Source organism: Vulpes lagopus, chromosome 4, assembly GCF_018345385.1.
Source record: "Vulpes lagopus strain Blue_001 chromosome 4, ASM1834538v1, whole genome shotgun sequence".
NCBI lineage: Eukaryota > Metazoa > Chordata > Mammalia > Carnivora > Canidae > Vulpes > Vulpes lagopus.
Window position 1 is genome coordinate 121,773,576 of NC_054827.1, and position 26,787 is coordinate 121,800,362.

Genomic DNA, 26,787 nt, shown 5'->3' on the forward strand with positions numbered 1-26,787 from the left:
GCCTGCGAAGGGGCGGGGCCGGGCTGCGAGGGGGCGGGGCCGGGCTGCGAGGGGGCGGGGCCGGGCCGTGGAAGGGTCTGGGACAGCCTTTCCGTTCCTCAGGGGCCACCTTGGTCGCCGGGGGCGGGGCCGGGCTGTCGGCAGGGGGCGGGGCCACGCGGTCGCCATGGGCGGGGCCGGGCTGCAGTGGGGGCGGGGCGGGCTGTCGAAGGGTCTGGGACGGCCTTTCCCCGGGTCAGGGGCCACGCCGGTCGCTGTGTGTGGGGCGGGGCTCTCGGCGGTGGGCGGGGCGCGCCGGGAAAAGTTCCGGGAAGGTGCGGCGCCCGCCCAGCCCGGGCGCGGAAGTTGGCGGCACCCGCGAACGGCGGTCAAGGCCCACGGCCATGGCCTCAGGGGGCGCCGGGTCTGGGGGGCAGGAGGGGGCGGCGCGCGCGGCGGCGGCGCTCTGCGGCCTGTACCACGAGGCCGGGCAGCGACTGCGGCGCCTGCAGGACCAGCTGGCCGCCCGGGATGCCCTCATAGAGCGCCTCCGCGCCCGCCTGGCCGCGCTCGAGGGGGACGCGGCGCCCTCGCTCGTGGACGCGCTGCTGGAGCAGGTGGCACGCTTCCGGGAGCAGCTCCGGCAGCGGGAGGGCGGCGCCGGCGAGGCGGCGCTGCGCCAGGTGCGGCCGCGGCGGGCGAGCGCGCTTCCGGGGCGAGCGGCGGGGACTGACGGGGCGAGCCCCGGGAGGCCCTGAGAGGTCTGCACGCGGTGCCCCGGGCTCGAGAGCGAGGGCGGTGGGCCGGCCCGGAGGGCTGTCGGTGCCGGTGCGCAGCTCCCCGGGCGCTCTCGCGTCGGCCTGTCGGTTCTGAGGACGCACGCGGACGCCTTAACCTTAAAGCTAAGGCTGCCAGTCGTTTCCCAGCAAAACTAGGTTTATTCGGGAGGAGCAGAGAATTGCAGTAGGTGAGGCCGCCGAACAAGGAGGGGCGGCTCCTTGGACAGAAGCCCGCCGTCCTGGGCGATGCCGTCCCGCTGCCTGTCGGGTTTGCGACGGAGGAGGAGCGGGAGGGGGACAGCTCCTCCTGCCCGTCGGGACTCCGTCGGGACTCCGTCGGGACTCCGTCGGGACTCCGCTCTAGCGTGCTTCTGACGGGTGTGAGGGTTGTGCATTCTTGGTGGCGCTTCGGGGCCTAAGGTTTGGGGGCGGTGTTGCCAGCCCTCAGGTGAGGGTGCACTCCGGTGTTGCGTCTGTGCGTTTGTGCCCATTCTGGGTTCGAGGTATTTGTGTCCCATTGGACCTAAGGGTGGTTGTGTATGAGGGGTGTTTGTGCCGGTTGGCTCTGAGGGGGTGTGTGTGTGTTATGTTCTGAGGGGTGTGCTCCAGGTTGTGTCAAGGACTGTGTGCGCATTTATATTTGAAGGTTGTGTCAGGCTTACCTGTTGTGTGGCTCTGCGGGTTCTGAGGGGTGTATATGAAGCGGTGTTGAGCATAAGGGTTGTACGTCTTTTGGTTCTGAGGTGTGTAAGCCCCCGTCGGGTTTTGAGGAGTTAGTGTGCTTGGTTTGGTCTGAAGGTTGTGTGTTCCTGTTGATTCTGAGGGTATGTGAGTGTGTTAGATTCTGAAGAGTGTATCCTGTGTTGGGTCAGAGGGGCGTGCTCATGTTAAGGGTTGTGAGTCCTTGTTGGTCTGAAGGTGTATGTTCCTGTGTTGGGTCAAGGCGTATGATACTCACATTGGGTTCTGAGGGGGTATGTGCCTCGATTTTGTCGGAGGGGTGTTTGTGTATGTTAGGCTCTGAGGTGTGAGCTCCTCTCTTGGGTCTGAGGGGTGCGTGTTTGTGTTGATTCTGAGGGGTGTGCTCCCATATTAGGTCTGAGGGTTGGGTTCCATTTGGTTTTATTTTTATTTATTTTTTAAAGAACTTATTTATTCATGAGAGACACAGAGAGAGAGAGGCAGAGACACAGGCAGTGGGAGAAGCAGGCTCCATGCAGGGAGCCCAACATGGAACTCGATCTGGAACCCTGGGATCATGACCTCAGCGGAAGGCAGACGCTAACCCTTTGAGCCACCCAGGCATCCCTCCATTTGGTTTTAAAGGGCTGCCTGTCCTTGCTGCTGCTGCTGCTGCTTCTTCTTCTTCTTCTTCTTTTTGTGCTTGTTGTTTCTGACGTGTCTCTATGTTGCATATGAAGGATGTGTATTTGTGTTGATTCTGAGGAGTGTGCTCTCGTCCTGGGTTTTGAGGGGTGTGTTCATGTGTCAGGTTTTGAAGGATGTGCTTCCTGGCTGGCTGAGAGTGTCGTGTGTCTGTTGGTTCTGAGGAGTGTGTGTGCCTCTTGGGTTCTGTGGGGCATGTGTACCTGTGTCAGGTCTAAGGGTTATCTGCCCATGTTGGTTCTTCAGGTTTGTGTCTGAGTTGACTTGAGAGATAATGTGCCTGCCTAGGTTCTAAGGGGTTGTGTTTATGTTGGGTTCCGAAGGAGATGTGTACCTCAGTGGCTTCTCAGTGGTGTGTGTGTCCATTTTAGGTCTGAGGTGTTTGTGTCAGTTCTGAGGTCTGTGCATGCATGTTGGCTTCAGAGTGTTATACTCCCATGTTTGTTGTGAGGGGTGTGTACACCCATGTTGGGTCAGAGAGTACCACGATGTCTGTTTTGGTTCTGAGTAGTGTGTCTGTGGTGGCATCAAGGAGTTTGCACCCATGTGGGTTTGTGAGGTGTGTTTGCCTGTGTTGGCTACCGAGGAGTTTGTGTGCCTGTCTGGGTCAGAGGCTTGTGTGTTTATGTTGGTTCTGAGGGATGTATATTCCTGCGCTGTGCCTGTGTTGGGTCCAGTGGTTGTATATCCATGTTTTTTCTAAGGGTTGTGTATGCCAGTATTGTGTTCTGAGGGTTGTGTGTCCATGTTGGTTTCTGAGAAGTGTTCTGTCTGTGTTGAGTCTGGGGTGTGTATGTTGAATGTTGGTTATGAAAGCTGTGCTCCCATATTGGATGAGGGTTGTGTACCGCTGTTGATTTTGAGGTGTGTTTGTGCCCCTGTGTTGGGTCTCAGGTGTGTGCATCCTCATTTTGGGTTCTTTTTTTTTTTTTTTTCTCATTTTGGGTTCTGAGACGTGTGTTTGCCTATGTAGGGTTTGAGGTGTGTGTGCCTGTGTCGTGTCTGAGGGGGGTATGCACTCATGTTGGATTTTGAGGAATTGTTGTGCCCAAGTTGTGTATTGAGGGGTGTGAGTAGATGTTCATTTGGAAGAGGGTGTGTGCTCCGTGTTGAGTTCTGAGAGGTCTGTATGCCTGTATTGGGTCTGAAGGTTGTGTGTCCATGTTGGTTCTGAGGGTGTTTTTCTGTTTGTGTTGGGACGAGGGGTGAGTTATTGGTTATGAAGTTTTGTGTATTAGGTTTTGAGGAGGAGCTCCCATGTTGGTTCAGAGGAAAGTTTGTGTGCCTGTGGTGGATTCTGGGAGGTATGTGTGCTCGTTTGGGTTCTAAAATGTCATTCTTAGTAGGTGTAAGGGATGTGTGTCCTTGTTAGTTGTTAGGGGTGTTTGTCTGTGTTAGGTCTGAGGGGTATCTGCCTGTGTGGAATTCTGATGGGTGTGTATTTGGGCTCTAAGAAGTCTGCCCCCTCATTGGGTGTGAGGGTTGTGACTGTATTGTGTTCTTAGTGGATTGTGCATGCATGTGGAAGGTTCTGTGTATGTGTGTGTTCAATTCTGTGTTGTGTGTGTAGACACTGGGTTCTGGGGTTTTTGTGTATGTGTAGTACACAAGCATAGGCTCCTGGTGTGTATGTGTTCATGCTGGGTTCTGGGCCATGTGAACCCCGGTTATGTTTTGGGGCAACATTCAACCTCAGTCGTAAATGAGTCTTTCAGTAGTAACTGTCCTCCTCTGCTGGGAGTGATGACGGGGCTGCGGTGCCTGCGAGTATTGGATAACAGACTTAAATCTCACTTTCCCTCCTCTTCATCCCTGCTGTTGGTGTTATGTTTGTCTTTGTGAAGTACCATAGATGCCCAGTCTGGGAGCAAGAGTCAGTGTTTGTCCTAAGAGCAATTGGGAAGTGCTGCTGCACACCTTTGGGTGGACTCTAGTGCCTCATTTGGGCCATAGCTATTATCTGGGTTGTCCCAGGAAAGAAACTAGGTCTGCAAAAGGAGTAGCTGCAAAAGACAATTTTCATTTCTAGGCTTAGCCCTACAGCCACACTTTAGAGTGAAAAAGAGACTTGCACACATACCCTCCTTTTTTTTTTTTTAACTATAAAAGTAATTTTGAATATCTGAAAAACAGCAGAAAGAATAAAGAATAAAATAACAGCCACTATAAATCCCACAGTGTGGGGGTAACCAGTGTTAGTTTATTGGCATACGTCCTCCCTGTTTTTCCTTTACACACAGGGTATATACATACTGGGCTTGCTTGAGATCATGTTGTCTGTACATCTTCATGTCACGTTGCAAGTATTTTCTCATCTGCATCATTTTAGTTGCTTCTAGAAGCTAGATGTCTACCTCACTGAAGTGCTCTCCCTCTTCTGGGGAAGGTGGTTCATAACTCATCAGCTCAGAAGGAAAATTTATTTATTTTTACTTTTTAAAAAAGATTTTATTTATTCATGAGAGACAGAGAGAGGCAGAGATACAGGCAGAGGGAGAAACAGGCTCCATGCAAGGAGCCTGATGTGGGACTCGATCCTGGGACCCCAGGATCACGCCCTGAGCCAAAGGCAGGTGCTCAACCACTGAGCCACCCAGGTGTCCCAGAAGGAAAATTCAGAAGTTGCTTGGTTGTGGGCACCAGAGATGAGTGCAGAGCAGGGACCAGAGTGCATCATACCCACCACCAGCTTACACACACCTGCAAGTAGCAGGACTCTACTTGGAGTGTGGAGGCTGTTGGTGGTCAGCCCTGGCATCCTGAGGCCCCACAGCCTCTAACCAGGACCCAGACAAGTGGATCTATAGTCCTAGATCTATGTAGTCCTCTACCCGTGACATATAGGTTTCGTTTTAGGATTTTTAATTATTTAAGTAGCATTTTTAACAATCTGGTATCTTATGTGATTAAATGTTTGTGGCTCACTCCTCCACCTGTCTGGGTCTGTCACAGAACCTGTGGACGAATGGAGAGATTTCACACTGTGCAAAGTGAAAACAATGAGAAGAATTGATCAATAGATTGGTCTCATCAGTGGCCAAGTCGGCCAGCACATTAGGAGCAGGGACTCTGGGTTGGTAGAGACTGAGGGTCCCAGAGAGGATGCGGAGGCTGTGTCCTCAGGTGTGCAGGGACTGCCCCGTGACCTGTGCATCTGTGACTGAGCACAGAGAGCACGTGATGGGGCCAGATCAATCTTGAGGATTCTGGTTCTCTACCACCACAGTAAGACCCAAGACCTTCCCTTGTTTGTAACACGAGGCCCATGTGGGGAACTTTACCCAAAGGCCTTCCAATTAAGACTTTGGGATAATGGTATTAATTCACTCTGTGGCCCATAACTGCTCAACACCACTTCATTACTAGCCGAGTGCTGGCCTCATGGGTCCTGCCTGGTGCTGCCAACCAGCTTCCTCTCCCTTCTGGCCTGCCTTTCCCTGTTCTGCCGTGCTTTCTCTGGAGTGGAGCAGCATTCATCCTTTACAGTGGGCTGTGTTAGCTGTGTCATTGGTTGGGTTTTAACCATCTGTCTATCTCCATACCTTTTTTGCTCTTGTAAACCTGAAACTCTATGCTCTTTAAACTGTAACTCCCCATCTTCCTGCCCTCACAGCCACCACCCTTGGCAAATATGCTTTCTGTCCCTGTGACTTGACTCCTCTAGGGACCTCATAGAAGTGGAATCCTACAGTATTTATCTTTTTGTGACTGACTTATTTCACTCAGCATGATGTTCTGCAGGTTTATCTGTGTTGTATCATGTGCCAGAATTTCCTTCTTTTTAAGGCTGAATAATATTCCATTGTACATATATATCACATTTTGCTTATCCACTCATCTGTTGATAGACACTGGGTTGCTTTCATGTTTCAGCTATTATGAATAACACTGCTGCTCTGGATATGTGTGTACAAACATACCTTTGAGACCCTGCTTTCAGTTCTTTTGGGTATGTGCCAAGTGGAATTGGTAGATCATAGGGCAATTCTGCATCATTTTTTGAGGAACCACTATGCTGTTTTTCCACAGTGGCTACACCATTTTGGATTTCCACCAGCATTGCACAGGGATGCATTTTCTCCATGTTCCCACCAACATTAGTTATTTTCCATGTTTTCTTTTTTTTTTTTTTTTTACAGTTGCCATCCTGATGAGTATGTGGTGATTTAATACAAAATGATTGTAGTTTTGATTTGCAGTTTTCTAATGATTAGTGATGTTGAGCATCATTTCATGTGCTTATCAGCAATTTGTGTATCTTCTTAGGAAATATCAAGTCCTGGGATCCCTGGGTGGCGCAGCAGTTTAGCACCTGCCTTTGGCCCAGGGCGCGATCCTGGAGACCCGGGATTGAATCTCACGTCGGGCTCCCTGTATGGAGCCTGCTTCTCCCTCTGTCTGTGTCTCTGCCTCTCTCTCTCTCTCTGTCTGTGTGACTATCATAAATAAGTAAAATCTTTAAAAAAAAAAAAAGGAAATATCAAGTCCTTTGCCCATTTTTGAATTGGTTATATTGTTGTTGTGGAGTTTTAAGAATACAGGCATACCTCATTTTATTGTGCTGCTCGGCTCTTATGCTTTTTATAAATTGAAAGTTTGTGACAGGGCACCTGCCTGGCTCAGTAGGTGGAGCATGTGACTCTTGATTTCAGAGTTGTGAGCCCTGCATTGAGTGTAGAGATTATTAAAAAAAGGAAAGAAAAAGAAAGAAAGAATGAAAGAAAGTAAGTTTGTAACAACCTTGCATCAAGTAAGTCTACTGGCCTCATTTTTTTAAATTTTTTAAATTTATTTATGATAGTCACACACAGAGAGAGAAGCAGAGACATAGGCAGAGGGAGAAGCAGGCTCCATGCACCGGGAGCCCGACATGGGATTCGATCCCGGGTCTCCAGGATCGTGCCCTGGGCCAAAGGCAGGCGCCAAACCGCTGCGCCACCCAGGGATCCCTGGCCTCATTTTTCTAACAGCATTTGCTCACTTCATGTCTCTGTGTCATAGTTTGGTAATTCTCATATTTCAAAAATTTTCATTATTTTTATTATTGTTTGTTATATGATGTGTGTTCAGTGATCTTTGATGTTACTATTGTACTTGTTTTAGGGTACCATGAAGTGTGCCCATAAAAGACAGCACACTTAATATGTGTGTGTTCTTTTTTTTTTTTTATGTGTGTGTTCTGACTGTTCCACTGACCAGCCATTCCCCCATCTATCTTTCCCTCTCTTCCCTCATCCCTGAGACACAATGATATGGAAATTAGGCCAATTAATAACCCTGTAATGACCTTTAAGTGCTCAAGTGAAAGGAAGAGTCACACATACCTCACTTGAAATCAAAAGCTAGAAATGATTAAGCTTAGTGAGGAGGGGATGTCTAAAGCTGAGAGATGCCGAAAGTAGGCCTCTTGTGCCAAATGGCCAAGTTGCAAATGCCAAGGAAAAGTTCTTGAAGGAAATTAAGAGCGCTACTCCTGCCAACACATGAACGATAAGAAAAGCAAAATGGCCTAATTGCTGATAGGGAGGAAATTTTAGTAGTCTGGATAGAAGATTGAACCAGCCCCAGTGTTCCCTTAAGCCAAAGCCTAATCCAGAGCAAGACCCTGACTCTCTTCAGTTCCATGAAGGCTGAGGGAGATGAGGAAGCTGCAGAAGAAAAGTCTGAAGCTAGCAGAGGTGGGTTCCTGAGGTTTAAGGAAAGAAGTGCCAGGTGAAGCAGCAAGTGCTGATGGAGAAGCTGCAGCGAGTCCTGCAGAAGATCCAGCTAGAATCATTCGTGAAGGTGGTTCCTGACAATAGATTCTCAGTGTAGACACAACAGCCTTATTTGGGGGAGAAGTTGCCATCTAGTAGCACTTCCTAGCTAGAGAGGAGTCCTCAGCGCCAGGTTGCAAAGGTTCAAGGGACAGGCTGACTCCCTTGTTAGGGGCTAATGCAGCTGGTGACTTTAAGTTGAAGCCAGTGCTCACTTACTATCCTGAAGATTCTTAGGGCCCTTAAGAATTGGGCTCCCTCTCCTCGGCCTGTGCTCTACAAATGGAATAACACAGGCTGGACCACAGCATATGTGTTTCCGACATGGTTTACCAAATATCCTAAGCCCACTGTTGAGACCTACTGCTCAGGAAAAAAAAAAAAAAAAAGATTCCTTTCGAAATACTAACTGCTCATTGACATTGTACCTGGTCACCCAAGAGCTCTGATGATGTACAGAGAGATTAGTGTTGTTTTCACGCCTATTAACACCATACTGCAGCCCACAGAGCAAGGAGTCATCTTGGGGAACACATTTCACAAGGCTCTGGATGTCCTAGATGGTGATTCCTCTGCTAGATCTGGGCAGAGTACATTGAGAATCTTCTGGAAAGATTCACCATTCTAGATGCCACTAAGAAAATATTCCCATGGATCAATATCAATACTAACAGGAGTTTGGGAGAAGTGGGTTCCAGTGCTTATGGAGGAAGCCACTGCAGATTTGTTGGGAACAGCAGGAGAACTAGAAGTGGAGCCCAGAGTGGGGACGGAAATGCTGCCATCTCAGGATAACACTTGAACAGATGAGGAAGTGCTTCTTATGGAGGAGCAAGGAAGGTGACTTTTTGAGATGGAGTCTACTCCTGATGATGAGGCTGTGAGGATTGTTGAAACGACAAGGATCGAGAATATTGCATAAACTTGGTTGACAAAGTGGCCGGATTTGAAAGGACTGACTCCAAGTTTGAGAGAAGTTCTACTGTGGGTAATATGCTGTCAAACAATGTCACATGCTACAGAGAAATTCTTTTGTTTCCTATGCCCTAGTGTCATACCTAAGAAATGACTGCCAAATTCGATATTGTGAAGCTTCTGCCATGTTTCCTATAAGAGTTTTGTAGTTTTAAGTCTTACATTTAAGTGTTTGACCCATTTTGAGTTAATTGTTTTATATGATGTTTAAAAAGAGTCCATCTTTATTCTTCTGCATGTGGATGTCCCGTTTTCCTAGCACCATTTGTTGAAAAAATTATCCTTCTCCTGTTAGATGGTCTTAGAGCCCTTGTCAACAACCATTTGACCTATATGCAAGGGTTTGTTCCTGGGCTCACTCTTCCATTCCCTTTGTGTAAATGTCTGTTTTTATGCCAGTATCACACTGTTTTGGTTACTGTAGCTTTGTAATCAGTTTTGAATTCAGGTAGTACAAATCTTGCTTTGTTCCTTTTTTCTTCTTTTAAGATTGTTCTGGGTATTTGGGGTGCCTTGAGATTCTATATTCTATATAGGATGAGTTTTTCTATTTCTGCAAAAAGCAAATCATCTGGATTTTGATAGGAATTGCATTGAATCTATAGATCACTTTGGGTAATGTTAAACCTAAAAATAAACTGTGTTATTTTACCAGCAAAAATGGGTTTATTCCGGATAGTAGAGATTTGCAGTTCATGCAAACTACAGCAAAACCATAGGCAAGTCCAGACAATAAACAAGAGGAATGCTTTTTTATAGAAGAAAGGGGGAGCTGAGAAGGCTGTTGTAAACAGTCCATTGCAGCAAACTGGGAGCCAGGGATAACCTTAGTTATGAGCATCACCTTTTCACGGTCTTTAAGAAACTGATGAAGCTTGCTAAAGTTTCCTTTTAGAAGGTTCCCAAGGGATTTGTAGAAGTATTCTGGGTTATAATACTTCCTCATTATTGTGCATCAATGAGGAGCAATTGTTACATTAAGTATTAAAAAACAGTATACTTTAAATCTGATTCTGATGCTTTCTAGCTATGTTACTTTGGGGAAGTCACTTAATATTCTGATTTTCTTATCAGTAAAACTAAAATAACAAGACCTAGATCATAGGAATATTTGTCTATTTATTCATTCATGCATTAGGTATTTGTTGAATGCCTACTCTGTGCCAGATGTTTTGATAGGTCCAGGAAGTGCAGAAAGGATCAAGAAAGGCAGATTCCTACCTTTTATGAAGCTTATATACTGGGTGCTTGAACGGCTTGTCACTTTAGTGTCTGCCTTCAGCTCAGGCATGATCTTGGGGTCCTGGGATAGAGCCCCATGAGCCCCCTGTTGAGCAAGGAGCCTGCCTACTTCTCCCTTTACCTCTGCCACTCCCCCACCCCCAACCCCTGGTCATGTGCTCTCTCTTTCAAATAAAGAAAGAAAGAAAATCATTTTTTAAAATACTTTATTTGAGAGAGAGAGAGAGCAAGAGCAGGGGGAAGGGGTAGGGGGAGAAGGAGACCCAGTGCTGAACAAGGAGGAGCCCAGCTCAATCCCAGGACCCCTGGATCATGACCTGAGCCAAAGGCAGATGCCCAACCATCTGAGCCACCCAGGCATCCAAATAAAATCTTTTAAAAAAAAGAAGCTTATATACTAGTTGAGAAAATAGAGATTGTAGAAATAATCAATTGCCTTTATGGAAAATGTATAAAACAGTTATATAGTACATTATGAGTTTTGTATTGTGAGGAACATGTGATTTAACATATATGAAAACCTAGCATAATCCTTTGCACCTAGTTGGTACTCAGAAGATGTGAATATCACCTACCATTGCTACTTAAGTGTTTATTTATTGAGCATCTTCTTTTTTTTAAGATTTTATTTATTTATTCATGATAGACACACAGAGAGAGAGAGGCAGAGACACAGGCAGAGGGAGGAGTAGGCTCCATACAGGGAGTCTGACGTGGGACTCGATCCTGGGACTCCAGGATCACGCCCTGGGTGGAAGGCAGGCGCTCAAACCGCTGAGCCACACAGGCTACCCTATTGAGCATCTTCTGTATGGAATGGAGTGTGTATGTGCAGGCATCGTGGGTTATGTTTTTCCATTTCTCCTAATATTGAGTCTAGTATATTCATTTCACAAGCATGTATAGTGTCAGGGTTGTTGTACCGGGCTTTGGAGCAGTGTTAATCCAGTAGAATTAGAGTGAAGAGTATAGAGAATAACATAGGAAGTGGCTGTAAAGTTAAATTGGGGGCATTGTGACTACCTTCATTACCTTATAAAATGTCAACTACATATTCTTTTAAGCACTACCCTAGGGGAATGCAAAGATGATCAAGGTCCAGTTCTTGCCCTTCAAATTGTGGAATCACACATGGACATAAATGATTACTTTTTTTCCTTCCTTATCAATTTGGATGCTTTTTATTTCTTTTTCTTGCCTGATTGCTATTGCTAGGATTTCCAGTACTATGTTGAATAAAAGTGGTGAGAGTAGACATCTTTAACTTGTTCTGGATCTTAGAGGAAAATCTCTGTTTTTCACTTGAATATGATATTAGAGTGGGTTTTTCATATATGGCCTTTACTATGTTGAGGTGTGTTCTCTTTAAACCTATTTTGTTGAGAGTTTTTATCATGAATGGAATTTTGTACTTTGTCAGATGCTTTTTCTGCATCTATCAATATGATCATATGGTTTTTATTCTTTCTCTTGTTAATATGTATCACATTGATTGATTTGTGAATATTAAACCACCCTTAGATCCCTGGGGTAAATCCTACTTGCTCAGGGTAAAAGATTTTTAAAAAAATTTATTGTTGGATTTAGTTTACTAAAGTTTGTTAAGAAAAAAAAAAGTTTGTTAAGGATTTTTGCATGTATGTTCATCAGAGACATTTATCTATAGTTTTCCTTTTTTTTTTTTTGTAGTGTCTTTATCTGGTTTTGGTATCTGGGGCATGCTGGCCTCATAGAATGAATTTAGAAGCTTTTCTTCCTCTTCTGTTCTTTGGAATAGTTTGAGATGGAGAGGTACTAAGTCTTCTTTTTAAATTTTATTTATGGGGATCCCTGGGTGGCTCAGCAGTTTGGCGCCTGCCTTTGGCCCAGGGCGCGATCCTGGAGTCCTGGGATCGAGTCCCGCGTCGGGCTCCCGGCATGGAGCCTGCTTCTCCCTCTGCCTGTGTCTCTGCCCCCCCCCATCATAAATAAATAAATAAATCTTTAAAAAAATAAATTTTATTTATTATTGAGAGAGAGAAAGAATCTTTTTTTTTTTTTAAAGATTTTATTTATTTATTCATAGAAACAGAGAGAGAAAGAGAGAGGGGCAGAGGCAGAAGCAGGCTCCATGCAGGGAACCCAACACAGGACTCAATCCAGGGTCCCCAGATCACACCCCAGGCTGCAGGTGGCGCTAAACCACTGCGCCACCAGGGCTGCCCGAAAGAAAGAATCTTAAGTAGGTATAGTACAGAGTCTGATACAGGGCTTGATCTCACAACCCTGAGATCCTGACCTGAGCTGAAATCAAGAGTCAAATGCTTAACTGACTGAATCACCCTAGTGTTCCCTAACTCTTCTTTAAATGTTTAGTAGAATTCACCTGTGAAGCCATCTGATCCTGGACTTTTGTTTGTTGGGAGTTTTTTTTTTTTTTTTAAGATTTCATTTGTTTATTCATGAGAGAGAGAGAGAGAGGCAGAGACATAGAGGGAGAAGCAGTCTCCCTGTGGGGAGCCTGATGTGGGACTTGATCCCAGGACCCTGGGATCACGTTCCTCTTTTGGTTTCTTTTTAGGTTTTAAAAGTCTCTTTAGGGACACCTGGGTGGCTCAGTGGTTGAGCATCTGCCTTCAGCTCAGGGCATGATCCTGGAGTCCCGGGATCGAGTCCTGTATCAGGCTCCCTGCATGGAGCCTGCTTCTCCTTCTGCCTGTGTCTCTGCCTCTCTCTCTCTGTCTCTCTCTCATGAATAAATAAATTAAATCTTTTTTAAAAAAAGTCTCTTTATTCATATTTCCGTTTTGTTTATATAGTGCTTTCTTAACTTTTTCCACATCTTTTCATTTTCTGAGCATTTTTAAGATGGTTGTTTTAAAGTCTTTGTCTAGACGGCCTGCCATCAGGTCTTTTATTTATTTTTATTTTTTTAAAGATTTAAAAAATTTATTTATTCATAGAGACACAGAGAGAGAGAGAGAGGCAGAGACACAGGCAGAGGGAGAAGCAGGCTCCATGCAGGAAGCCTGACGTGGGACTGGATCCCGGGTCTCCAGGGTCACACCCTGGGCTGAAGGCAGCGCTTAATTGCTGAGCCACCTGGGCCACCCCATCAGGTCTTTTATTTTTTTTTTAATTAATTTTTATTGGTGTTCAATTTACCAACATACAGAAAAACACCCAGTGCTCATCCCGTCAAGTGTCCACCTCAGTGCCCGTCACCTATTCCCCTCCAACACCCGCCCTCCTCCCCTTCCACCACCCCTAGTTCGTTTCCCCGAGTTAGGAGTCTTTATGTTCTGTCTCCCTTCCTGATATTTCCCAACATTTCTTTTCCCTTCCTTTATATTCCCTTTCACTATTATTCATATTCCCCAAATGAATGAGAACATACACTGTTTGTCCTTCTCCGATTGACTTATTTCACTCAGCATAATACCCTCCAGTTCCATCCACGTTGAAGCAAATGGTGGGTATTTGTCGTTTCTAATTGCTGAGTAATATTCCATTGTATACATAAACCACATCTTCTTTATCCATTCATCTTTCGATGGACACCAAGGCTCCTTCCACAGTTTGGCTATTGTGGCCATTGCTGATAGAAACGTCGGGGTGCAGGTGTCCCGATGTTTCATTGCATCTGAATCTTTGGGGTAAATTCCCAACAGTGCAATTGCTGGGTCGTAGGGCAGGTCTATTTTTAACTCTTTGAGGAACCTCCACACAGTTTTCCAGAGTGGCTGCACCAGTTCACATTCCCACCAACAGTGTAAGAGGGTTCCCTTTTCTCCGCATCCTCTCCAACATTTGTTGTTTCCTGCCTTGTTAATTTTCCCCATTCTCACTGGTGTGAGGTGGTATCTCATTGTGGTTTTGATTTGTATTTCCCTGATGGCAAGTGATGCAGAGCATTTTCTCATGTGCATGTTGGCCATGTCCATGTCTTCCTCTGTGAGATTTCTCTTCATGTCTTTTGCCCATTTCATGATTGGATTGTTTGTTTCTTTGGTGTTGAGTTTAATAAGTTCTTTATAGATTTTGGAAACTAGCCCTTTATCTGATATGTCATTTGCAAATATCTTCTCCCATTCTGTAGGTTGTCTTTTAGTTTTGTTGACTGTATCCTTTGCTGTGCAAAAGCTTCTTATCTTGATGAAGTCCCAATAGTTCGTTTTTGCTTTTGTTTCTTTTGCCTTTGTGGATGTATCTTGCAAGAAGTTACTGTGGCCGAGTTCAAAAAGGGTGTTGCCTGTGTTCTCTTCTATGATTTTGATGGACTCTTGTCTCACATTTAGATCTCTCATCCATTTTGAGTTTATCTTTGTGTATGGTGAAAGAGAGTGGTCCAGTTTCATTCTTCTGCATGTGGATGTCCAATTTTCCCAGCACCATTTATTGAAGAGACTGTCTTTCTTCCAATGGATAGTCTTTCCTCCTTTATCGAATATTAGATGGCCATACATTTCAGGGTCCACTTCTGGGTTCTCTCTTCTGTTCCATTGATCTATGTGTCCCATCAGGTCTTTTAAAGGGATAATTCTGTTTAACTTTTTTCCTTTATTTTTATTTATTTATTTAACTTTTTTTCCCTTTAAATAGGCCATATTTTCCTGTCTTTGGATGCCTTGTGATTTTTTTGTTAAGAATTGGACATTTGGATCTAATGTTTTATGTCTAGAAATCAGATTCTCCCCCTTCCTGAAGGTTTTATGCTTTTTCTTTGATTGTTATAGGCTGTCTCTGTGCCAAGGATCAACCTGAGGGATATCTCGAGGTTTGCTCAGGTCTCTTCTGAGCCTGTGCCTCTTCCTGGTTAAATGTGGGCACTTTATAATTTCTTCTTTATATGCAGTTGCTTCTGAATGTCCTTGTCTTTATTTTGTGTGTGTGTGTATTTTTATGTATGTCTGTCTGTATGTCAACAGGCCTGAATGTCCTTGTCTTTAGTGTCTGGTTCCTGAGGGTTGGAAAAGAGAACAATGAAGTGGAGTGGGGGGAACGGGCTCCCTCCCTTTGAATGTCCAGGTTGCTTCAGCTGGAGAGGGTCTTTGCAACCATAGGGGAGCAAAGTGGCTTCCTTTCTCTGCATCTGCACCTTTGTGATAGGAAGGAACAATCAATGATCAGAGCACAAATTTCCAGTGTTTGGAGGACAGTTTCTTTTTGGCCCACCCTGGCTCCTGCAAGATGTGTGCTAGTTGCTGCAGAAACACAGGTGGGTGGCTGGGTGTGGGGGATGGGCTGGGGTGAAAGGGGTTGAAAGTAAGCTCAGCTGAATGGCCAAGTCCTCCCCTGGAAGTTGCAATCCTTCGGTAGAATTCCAGTTTACAGAACAGTGACATCAGATGGATTCCGTCAGTGCAGCTGTTTTTCAGGTGGGAGATAGAGTCCTGGTGCTTCCTGTTCCACCATCTTCCCAGAATCCTCCAAGCTGCATTAGCTTCTGTCCTTTGTTTGCCTTGCTCTTCCACTATGCTCTTCCAGAGGGGAGGAAACATGTTGCTCTCCTATCACTGCTTCCCAGGGTACATCTGTTTGGCACTTATGGTAAAGGCTCAGTTAACTGGCCTTTCCTAAAATTCCTGTGTTCTTGTTCTCTTATGGTCCTCTTAGGGTGGGTCACAGGGACAGCAGGGGCTGGGCTGCAAGCAGCACATGGGCGCCTATTACGGATGTGCAGAAAGGAGAGAGAGACGGGGACTGCACTGGGTTGGGCATGTCCCTCTCGCCCCCTATGAGTGGGATCTTTTTTGGAAATAGGGTCTTTACTAGATGCAAGACATTAAAATGATGTCATTCTGGATTAGGGTGGATTGATGGTTGGTGTCCTTATCAGAAGGCCTCATGAAGATGGAGGCAGAGATTGAAGTGCTGCATCTACAAGTACAGGATTACTGGCAACCCCCAGAAGCTGGAAGAGACAGGAAGGATCTTTCCTTCTTGCCCTGGAGGAAGCATGGCCCTACTGATACCTGGATTTTGGACTTCTGGCTTCCAGAATTGTGAGAGAGTAAATTTCTGTTGTGGACTTTGTTAGGGCAGCCTGAACACACTAATACGGACCGGGATGAGGGCCGGGAGGCTGTGCCTTTTATTTTTAAGGCTGATCCACAGACTATAGAATTCTTCCTACTTTTGTATCTTGAGATGGAGCCATGAAATTGTGGGTTCCAGCAAAAGGCTCTCGTGGGGGGGACATTAGCCCATGTGCTGATTCCTGTGCAGTGTACGTGTATAAAGCTGGGATTCTAGGACAGGCCTTGCTCTCTGACAGCGGTGGTCTGTATTTTTCTGATTACACAAGGGCCCTTGGCCAGATCGATCAGTACCTCTCTGTCCAACTTCAGAGCAAGCAGAGTGCCAAAAACCTGGGGCCCCTCATGCTGCTGGTGGGAGGATGCTTTTGGGGGCTGCCCTGCTGTGCAGTGCACCACCCTCTAGTGGTTTTGCTTTTGTTTTTCTAGCTCTGGGAGATTCCCAGCTATGAAGAAGAGTAGGGTAATATCCCCAGCAAGCCTCCAGGTGAACTAGGTTCTTTCTAAAGTGATGTTTGAAAGCTTTTTTAAAGATTTTATTTAGGGGATCCCCTGGGTGGCTCAGTGGTTTGGCGCCGGCCTTCGGCCCAGGGCGTGATGCTCAAGTCCCGGGATCGAGTCCCACTTCGGGCTCCCTGCATGGAGCCTGCTTCTCCCTCTGCCTCTCTCTCTCTCTCTCTCTCTCTCATAACTCATAAATAAATAAATAAATAAATAAATAAATAAATAAATAAATAAAAAATAAAGATTTTATTTATTTGAGGCAGAGAGAAAGAAAGAGCTAGTATAAGTGGAGGCAGAGGTAGAGGGAGAAGCAGACTCCCCACTGAGCAGGGAGCCAAAGTAGGGCTCAATCCCAGGGCCCTGCCTGAGATCATGACCTAAATGGAAGGCAGACACTTGACTGAGCCCCCCCAGGCGTCCCTGAAAGCTGGTTTTGAAGACAAAAGTAAGGCTGGTGAGTCCTTCAGAACTAACCTCACCCCTGCAGTCAGCCACGTGTCTGTGGTTTTTCTGTGTCTGTATCGTGAGCAGGCTGAGAAGAGAGTCCGGATCCTGACTCTTTTCATGCCCAGTCTTACTCCTAGACAGTTACTGGGTATTCACATGGGACTGGGCCTGGTGCCCTGGGCCAGAGTGTGGAGATGGAGCATGCCCTTGGGAAGCTCCATGAGCCCCCTGAGCTGGGGGACATGTGCCCCACTGTTTGTATGGCTGCTTGTTTCTCCCACTGTCTCCATGACCAGGGAGGAAGGATGCTTAGAATTCAGGTCTCGCCTGAAGCCCTTCCGCCTCCAGGAGGACATTGAGGCTGTGGTGGCCTCTTTACCCGTCACTCCAATGGCTACCGATCCCATGAGCCTTGGTTGGCCTACTTGTAGAGTGGGAGAGACGGCAGAAGCTGGCTCGTAGGATGTGTAGAAACTGCATGGCTGGCACGGAGTGAGGGCAGAGCAAGCAGGAGGTGCTCCTGCTGTCACTGTGGTTGTTTGCTAATGATCCCCCGGAGACCAGCCTCTATGGGTATTGTTTATAGGACTCCCAACTGTAGTCCTGTTACATATATTTGTATATGTGTTGTCTGTTTCACACATTGAGATGCAATTACCCTGAATAAACTTCAGTATTAGATACGAACAAGGATAGAGACATTTCTCCATCGTGCTAATTTGAGTAACTTTGACATTTTAATGGAAATGGCATCTCAGGGCATACCTCTTTATGCACCATCTATTCACTCTGCACACACTTCTGGGCCCGCTGTGAGGGGAGCAGTCTGAGATCAAGGAGCACGGCAAAGAAAGGTCACTGCCCTCAGGACTTCCTTCCACAGGGGCAACAAAGCAAGACCAAAGCTGTCATGTAGGCAGAGGGAAACTGAGGCTGGGCCAGGGGGCCGACACATTAGAGGGCGAGGCTCCTGCAGTAAGTACTGTCCAGACAATAAGAACACAGAGAAGGCTCAGCTTGTGAGACCTGTTAAAAGGTGGTCAGTTTTTAAAGAAAAATTCCAGGCTAATAATGAGGCCTAGTTTTGTGTTTCTAGGCTCAAGGCCACAGGAATGGTCTGAGTTTACCCTCAGATTTGGACTTTTCTTGTCTATTGATTGTCTATTGAGTTTTATGTTAAGGAGGCCACATGGTTGGTTCTCAGCTATGTGGACTCGGCCCCCAGGCCCCGCCCCTCCAAGTCCTGTGGCACCAGCCTGGAGCTGAAGGGCCCTCTGTTGGGAGGAGGTACCGATGCTGATGAGGCAGCTTTCAGGGAGGGTCCTCCTCCTCCTTCAGTCCAGAAAGGCTTGCTTGCACTCTACTCAAGGGTGACATCAGAGAGTGGTCCTGAGGCGGACAAGTCAGAGGAATGGCCATCACAAGCTGTGCAGCAGAGGTGCCCTGAATTGCGGACATCTGCGGGGGGATGAGGGAACATGGGTGAGGGAACACGTTAGGCAACAATCTCGGTTTTGGGCTCCTCGCCAGGTGCACAGTGTGACACCGTGTCTGGCCATGTCCCCGAGTTCCACCACTTATTTCTTAATCCAGTCTTAAGATGGCCTAGCGTGTGACTCTGGGGCATGTCTCCTGTGAAGGTGTGTGCACCAGCCACATGTTTGTGTGTTGGAGGCTGCTCCACAGACCTGGAATGTGCTGTGTGCTTCCAGGCTGGGTGGGGAAAGAAAGGGGCAAGCAGAGGTAGTATGGGGGTTTGGGGGGTGGGGGTGGGGGAGGACAGCAGGGTGAAGAGCATGCCGATGCAGGCCCTATCTGTGTGTGAAGGCTGCTGTTGTGGATGCTTGTGCACATCCTGGAAAGATAAGTGCCCACGTGGTGATGAGCTGCCTCTGGAAAGTGGCACTCAGGGTGGAGGGTAAGTGGGAAAAGAGGGATTTAGATTTTCACAGAATTCCCTGAATTTGTTATAATCATGCATGGTTTTTGTTTTTGTCTAACACATGTTAGAGAAGACTCATCCAGGGGCCCTCTGGTAACATGGCCCAGCCTCTCCTCCTGCTGAGGGTCCTGGCATCTGTCCCTCCTCATGCTTGTGGCCGGGACCCCCTGCTTGCCTGCATGTTCTCCTGGAAGCCTGGCCTCTCCTCTCCCGCCCTTTTCCCCCACCTGATGCTGCCTTCCCACCTGCAGGCTGCTTTCTTTGCCCTGCCCTCCTCCTCTTGCTGCAGGCATTGCAGGGTCCTGTGAACAGAAAAGCAAAAATTAAGGCCAGACAGAAAGCAGACTGTAATTTTAAGAACTTTTTTTAAAGAGGTGACCGTGGTTGGGTGCATTCATTTCCTATTGCTGCTGTGACAAAGCATCATCAACAGGGCTTGGTTCATCAGCCTTGTAGTCTTCCGCACTCCCAGAGGCAGAGCCTGAGCTGAAGGTGTGGGCAGGGCTCTGGCTCTTTCTCTGCCTCTTCCAGCTTCCTGGCTCCCGCAGTCTGCAGCTCACCTCTGCATCTGTGGCCTCTGTCATCGCACTGCCTTGTATCTGTCCACATTTCCTTCGTCTTCTAAGCACGAGAGTCACTGGATCAGGGCCTCTTCCCATCCAGAATGGCTTCCTCTGAAACCGTTACATCTGCAGGGACCCTGTTTCTACATAAAGTCACATTCCAAGTGCCAGGGGGCAGGACACACAGACTTCATGGGGCTCGCCCACTGTGGGTTCTAGCTTCCCTATAAAGAAGCGTATGGATGTGCCACACTTTTACTAAGTTTGTTGATGTACTATCTAAAATTGTGCACTTACTTGTGAAAACAGAATTTTAGATTGAACTTTCAGAAAGACCATTTGAGGTTGAAAACTCCAGTTAATTACATTTCAGAAGCTGACCTCTGAATCATGACTGTCATCTAGTGATGGCATGTCCATGCCAATTTTTCTTTTTGTGAACATTTTTCTGACCTTGCTTCTTTTAATAAATGTGCTTTAAAATCTTCCTCTTAGGAAATTGAGAGACTTTCTGAGCAACTAAAAGAAAAAGAGAAGGAGACACAGCAGCTGATGAGCCAGCCGGAGCACGAGCGAGAGAAGGAAGTTGCACTGCTGCGGAGGAGCGTGGCGGAGAAGGAACGTGCCCGGGCTGCCAGTGACATTCTGTGCCGCTCCTTGGCTGATGAGACCCATCAGCTGAGGAGGACTCTGGCTGCCACCGCCCACATGTGCCAGCATCTGGCCAAGTGTCTGGATGAACAACAGCGTGCTCAGGGGAACCTGAGGGGGAAGAGTCCTGAGGTAGGCTCTGTACATGTGTGTGTAGATGGTGGTGAAGGCCTCTGCAGGGAGACACTGCTTGGGGGCTGCAGAATCCCTCAGCAGCCACGGGAATCGGGGCGCCCAGAGCCCACTTATTCCCAGTATTGAGACCCAGCTCTTGTGGCAAAGCCCACCTATCCAGGGGTTTCTTCTAGAATGATGGAACATGCAGTATGTATGTGATAGGAAAGCAGGGCAGCCTGTCTCACCAGCCCCTCCCTCCTGGACGCTGCATGCACTGTGGCCTCATCAGCCTCACTGAGCTGAGGACAAGAGGGCAGAGCCAGTGCAGGCCTGGTCTGAGCAAATGTCAGTGCTTGAGCATCAGCCAGGTGAGCAGACTGCACAGCAGGGAAGGCAGCCCCTCTTCGTGCCTCATGCACAGGAGCCAGGCCCTAGCCTGCCACAAAGGGCAGCGGGTGCTGACCTTCTGTAGATCCACATGTCTGAGTGGAGCAGCACTGGCTGTGCCCTGGTCCTCCTGCATAGCTGGCTGGGGGTGTGCAAAGCAGGGTCCTTTCTAGGTGGCTCTCTGGGGCTGCCACCACGTTCATGTGAAAACACACTCTGTGATGTTCTAGAGGGGATAGGCTGCCCAGCTCCTTAGCAGCATCTTCACTGAGAGCCTGTGTGGGGAGAACCTTCGTTTGAGAACCACCCATCCCCGTTGGGGGGATTCCATGAAAAGGGAACCTCAGAACACTCGTGTATTTCAGAAGCCAAAAGACAAGTGCTGTCTGGGAGGAAGCGGGCACGCTCATTTGACTTTGAGTCACTGTGTCATTTCCTTGTGGGGACCTGGAAGTAGCTACACAGGATGGTTGGCCTGGGGCTGCAGTGAGGCCAGTGCAGCCCCTAAACCAGTGTAACTTCCCACCCTGGGACTCTGCTGAGTCACCTGGGGCTTCCCGTCCTGCTTGGTGAGGACACACACTTCCTCTATCATTCATGGGGAATTCTCAAAAGCAATGTCACCAGCATACAGCCCCTTGTTCTGTTAAATGCACCGAATTTCTCGGATTCAGATGGACTTCTTGAGACTTTTTGCTTAGGTCTGCCCACCACTGTCAGAGTTGGTTAGGGATGTGGCTTTTGGTGTGAACGTGGTGTGGGTCGAATTGCTGCATGTGGAACCCCTGAGGTCGACCCTGACTCTGCAGAGGCGATGGTGTGGTGTGCTTGGAGGAGTGAGCCTGGTTCCTGGCCAGGCCTGCGCCAGGTGGCCCGAGGCCAGCATGTCCTCTGTTCAATCGTGGGACAAAGTGCCTGTGCTCCGACTCCTGTGATGATGGAGAATCTGAGGCCATGGGAGACCATACACCAGGCTGTCCGGTTGGTGGTGGGGTCTGGGCGAGGCCTGAGCAAGCCCCCCAACCCCCACCCCACCTTCTCGCATCTCTGCTCTACTCCTCTCCCGAATGCACACCTGCACCATCTGTGGCCTCCGTCTCCAGGTCCAGCTTCCTCCCCTCTTGCTGTGTGTGTCATGTTCAGCAACACGGCGTCTTCCCCTGTCCCTTCCTTCTGCAGCCAGAGTGCACAGGTGGTGCTGCCTCTGTCCAGGCCGTTATTGAGAAGTTACAGGAAGAAAACCGCCTGTTAAGACAGAAGCTGATTCATGTGAGTGTCTGTCCTGTTTCACTTATCCCACCATTGGTGGTGCTCAGGGCTGGTGTCTCCCTCGGGCTACCTGGGCTGACACAGTCCCCAGAGACCTGACCTTTTTGTCTAAAGGTGCAGAGAACATGCTGTCACTCTGTCCCCCCACCGGTTAACTTGTAGATCAAGAAAGGAGGTGCAAACATTTCTATCAAATGCAGCTTTTAAGGCAGGAGCATTTACCGAGTCCATGTCTGTTTAAGACAGTTGCTCGTGGACGTCAGCACCGTGCCTTGGTGCGTCTGGTGGTCAGAGTCCCTTCTGAACATCTGAGCAAAGTGAGGCAACATCTGTTTACAGAAAGAACTCATTAGCTAATTGTTGCTAACAGAGCTTCCTGGTCTCGGCCGCCTTGTACAGCTCTGTGGCTCTGTCTCCTCAGGTGGAAGACCTCAATGCGAAGTGGCAGCGCTACGATGCCAGCAGGGACGAGTACGTGAGGGGGCTCCACGTTCAGCTTCAGGGGCTGCAGGCCCCCCCAGAGCCCGAGAAGACCTCCTGCCCTGAGCTGATGAGGAAGGAGATTTCCAGGCTCAACAGGCAGCTGGAGGAGAGGATACGTGCCTGTGCAGATGGGCGGCGGGAGCTGGCGGCCGTTAGGGGGGCCCGTGATGCGGCACTGGAGCGGGTGCAGATGCTGGAGCAGCAGGTAGCCGCTCAGGGCTCCAGGTGGCCATAGGGGGGCGTCTGCCTGCAGGGGGCACTGGCGGTCAGTCGCATGGCAAGTGGCAGCAGGGGTGGGTGGGGACTTTCTCCTTCCTGAGCTGAAATGGTTCAGCACCGTAACTGTGGAGCGTCTGGCCTCCTTTCAGATTCTCGCGTACAAGGATGATTTCACCTCAGAAAGGGCAGACCGGGAACGGGCCCAGGGCAGGATTCAGGAGCTCGAGGAACAGGTGGCTTCCTTGCGGCAACAGGCATCCTGGACACAGGTAGGGCCCGAAGGCTTTTCTCCTCATTTAGGCTCAGTGTTTCTCTCACTTTTCTTTCCATGAATTTCGAGTGCTAGCCTGAGACACTTGTCAAGGCCCCAGACTCCTTACTTCCCTGTGTGGGCCCGAGCCGTCCTGCCAGGTGTTGGGACGTGGTGGTGGAGGACCTCCGTTGCACTGTGTGGAAAGCTGGCATGGTGGTGTGGTGGCAGAGGTAGCTGTGTCTATGGGGCCTGTCCTGCCCTCTGTGTGGCTGTGAGGTGGGGACCCTGGTTAGCCCATTCCACAGATGTGGATGCTGAGGCCCCAGGTGTCCAGTGATGTCCCCCATCTCATGGCGCAGGGGCCTCGTGCATGGAGTTGGGCCTTGTGGGCCAGTGGGCCCTCCACCCCACTTAGACAGGCCTGGCAGGCATCAGAATTGACAGTCTCTCACTGTGGGACGCATGGCACCCACCGCCTCTTCCCCTTGGCGTCCAGACCTGCTCAGTGCTCTGCGGAAACCCCAGGAAAGCTTGGTTTCTTCAGCCCCTCTGCCAGTACCCAACATACCTCTGGCCCCAGAGTGAACCCTGGGCCCCTCAAAGAACTTCATCTGGACACAGACTGGACAGTAGTGGCACCTCTGGGGATCGAGGCAGCTGGTGGAGCAGGGGTGCTGAGCAGACCTTGGAGCTGCCCCTTCTGGTTGGCTTGTGGGCAGTGTTAGTTGTCCACACTGTCCTGTGTTATGGCTGCTAGGGTTCATTGGTGGATTCTGCTTCCCTACGGCAGGAAGGTACAGGGAGCCATGGAGGACGTGCTTGCACGCTCTTGGACCAGTCCATAGCAGTGTGCCCACACAAAGGCAGCTGTTTCTACTTGCGGGTGAAGTGGGTGGGGACCGTGGCTGATGTCTGTGTCCCCTCCACATCTGCAGGCCCCCGGAGAGAGGCAGGAGGACCTCACCAGCCCCAGCAGCCTTCTTGGCCGCCATCGGAAATTCCTGCTTCTCCTAAGGCCCTAGGACTGTGGGGTTTGGTTGAGGGATGCACACTGGAGGACCCTCAACCCAAGCATTAGGATTTTTCTGCACTGGGGCTACGGCTCACTGCCCACACCTTCACTCCTGCCCTGGGTCACCCAGGGACTGAGCAACAGCACATGCTCCCCAGTGTTCAGGGGGCCATGGAGGCCACTTAGTGCACATGGCCCGGTCCCCTGGAGCACCCTCCAGCTGGGTGGGGGTGGTCTTCCTGTGACTTGGCTTTGCCTGTGGGGTTTCTGGCTGGAAACATGTTGCTCTTGAGTTGAAAGGTCACTAATGCTGTGGTCCTTGGCAGCCTCCCAACAACTCAGGGCCGATAGGAGTGACCAGAACTTGGCTCCAGGTCTGGTGGGGACCGGCTGTGTGCACTAAGTGGCCTCCGTGGCCCCTCGAGCACTGGGGAGCATGTGCTGTTGCTCAGCCCCTGGGTGACCTGGAGCAGGAGTGAGGGTGCAGGCAGTGAGCCTTAGCCCCACAGTGGAAAATCCTAATTCAGATGTGAAGTCGAAGCAGCAGAGCCAACTGGAACGAAGTTCCTGAATGAGAGTGATGAGTGCTGCAGGCCACTGTCTGAGGCACCCCTGTCTTTGGGGGCTCCAAGTACTCAGTATCCGGGCCCTGCAGAGAAGGTGCGGTGGGTGGCTGGGATATGGCTTGCCCAGCTTCCCACTGTAAGCTCTGCCACTCCCTCTCCACTGAGGTATCGGGGGCTGGTGTCCAGGGCCGATGGGCCACTCAGGCCTTCTGCCCCAGAGGTGTGGGTCCCTTCACGAGAGCGCAGGAGTGTCCATGTGGTCGCTCTGGTTCTTCATGGAGCATGGCCATATTTGGGCTCTGGGTTACTCCAGGAAGCAGGGTGAGGGGTGCACACTCCACTCAGAAGAAATATCTCAAATGCTAGAACCCAATATGTGATTTTCTGGTCTCCTGTGCAGCCCATGTAACTGGACCCTTGGCTTTTTCCCAGGACCGCCGGGAACCAGGCTCCTGCCGGATTCATACAGGGAACAGAACCCCCAAGTACTTAGAGACTGATGCTCTGGAGCTCATGGCACCTAGTGGCCGGAGGACTGGGACTGGATCTCAGGGGCTGGACTCACCCACCGAGGGCAGGTGTCCTGGAACAACCCGGAGAGGGCAGGGGGACCTTCAGTGCCCTCACTGTCTGCAGTGCTTCGGCGATGAGCAAGGCGAGGAGCTCTTCAGGCATGTGGCTGAGTGCTGCCAGTGAGCCCTGTGGCCGGGGCTGCTGTGCCCGGGCACCTCCCGTGGGGGTTAGAGATCCCTCGAGATCGGGGCCCATACCAGGTCAGAGGGAACCTCTAGGGGGGCATGTGCTCCTGGGAAGGAGTGTGGCCCTCCAGCTGGACCAAGACCAAGGCAGGGCACAGTCAGGCCAGGCCCTCCAGGCCCACATGATGGCCCCGCATAGCCTGCCAGTGGGTGCGCTCTGGCTTGCCGGGAAAAGCTGGCTGCCTGCGGGGACCACACGTGGGGGCCTCAGGGTGAAGGCCTGCCTTGTTCTGGTGACTAAGGACCAGGAGGTTTGCGGAGCTGAGCACATTGGCCATACCTCTTACCTGGGGCTGGTCTCTGCCACCGCAGAGCCATGTGTCTGCACTGAACTGCACTGCAGTGCCTTTGCCACATATCTGCAAGTCCAGAGACATTTCACAATCACTTATTTTCATAATAAATGCACTTGCTCTGGTGACTGCTCTAAGAATGCATTCTGGGGGTTGGGGTGCAGGGACCAACGTATTCCAGTGGGGTGGGCATCAAACCAGCCGGTAAGGAAAAACACTCCTGTGTGTCTGCTGCCTGTCAGAGACCACTTGACCTGGCACCAGCTCAGCTTTGCCTTTGGGCTATTTAAGCCCCAGCCCAGGGTGTGAAGTCATGGGCTGGGAATGAGGTGAGAGGAAGCAGGTACCTGCTAAGAGCACATCGGAGCCACAGAGCAAGACATGAGTGTGGAGGGTCAGGAGACAGGAATGAGGTAGCGGGAGGGGAGACTGAGGCACTGTGCTGTGTGTGTGCCAGGTTCACTTCTAGCAATTCCAGAACCTAAGTGTTATGATCATCCTCAACACAGACAAGGGAGATGAGACACAGCAGGGTGAAATCACTTGCCCAAGGTCACACAAGAGCTGAATAACAAAGCTGGGATTTGAACTCCTGTCCTCCCAGGAGCTCACCCTTACATCTGGCTAAGTCCTCAAGTCAGAGTCCAGGCATCACTTCCTCTGGGACTCCCTGTGCACCCCTCTCCCTAAGAGCCCAGCTGGGAAAGATCTGGCCTGTGTGGCACAGGGTGGCTAGGCTGTAGCAGAAAAGCCTCAGTCTTCCTGAACTGAGGAGGTGCAAGTTTGTGGACACCGGAATGCAGGAAAGAGGATGGGGACATGCCAGAGAAGGGAGCCACACAAGGGGGATCCTTGGCTCCCTCAGATCCTTGGCTGACCCCAAATTGTGCGTGCTTCGAGCAAGACCCTAAGGATTCTGGGGCAAGAACAGCAGATGGAAAACAGAGAAGGAACTGAGCAGACATTTCAGTGAACGAATATTATGGGGTGATAGCTTTGAATTTAGGGCTCAGTAAACACTTCAGGTTTTCCTTTGAAACTCTGGGAGGGCCAGGCCTTGGGAGTAAAGTTGACACAGTGGGACAAAACGGAAATAGCCCTTGCTCCAAAAAGGCATTAGAGTTCAGGTAATCAACCAGTAAATCACCTATCCATTGTATTGAAAACCAATTTTCTCCAGAGACGGGCA

The 26,787-nt window shown here is 49.4% G+C and overlaps 1 protein-coding gene across 2 annotated transcripts; it reads left to right on the forward strand.

The window, feature by feature from the left end:
* Positions 1–279: 279 nt before the first annotated feature.
* On the forward strand, positions 280–25,723 carry TNIP2 (TNFAIP3 interacting protein 2). 2 transcript variants are annotated; one of them, XM_041751331.1, is made up of 6 exons: positions 280–662; positions 20,086–20,373; positions 21,925–22,014; positions 22,436–22,702; positions 22,866–22,985; positions 24,980–25,723. In XM_041751331.1, the coding sequence occupies exons 1-6, from the start codon at positions 384–386 to the stop codon at positions 25,241–25,243; spliced, it is 1,308 nt and encodes a 435-aa protein (XP_041607265.1). In that variant the 5' UTR covers positions 280–383; the 3' UTR covers positions 25,244–25,723. The 2 variants fall into 2 exon arrangements, with proteins under 2 accessions (XP_041607265.1, XP_041607266.1); XM_041751332.1 differs by lacking the exon at positions 21,925–22,014.
* The last annotated feature ends 1,064 nt before the right edge of the window (positions 25,724–26,787 follow it).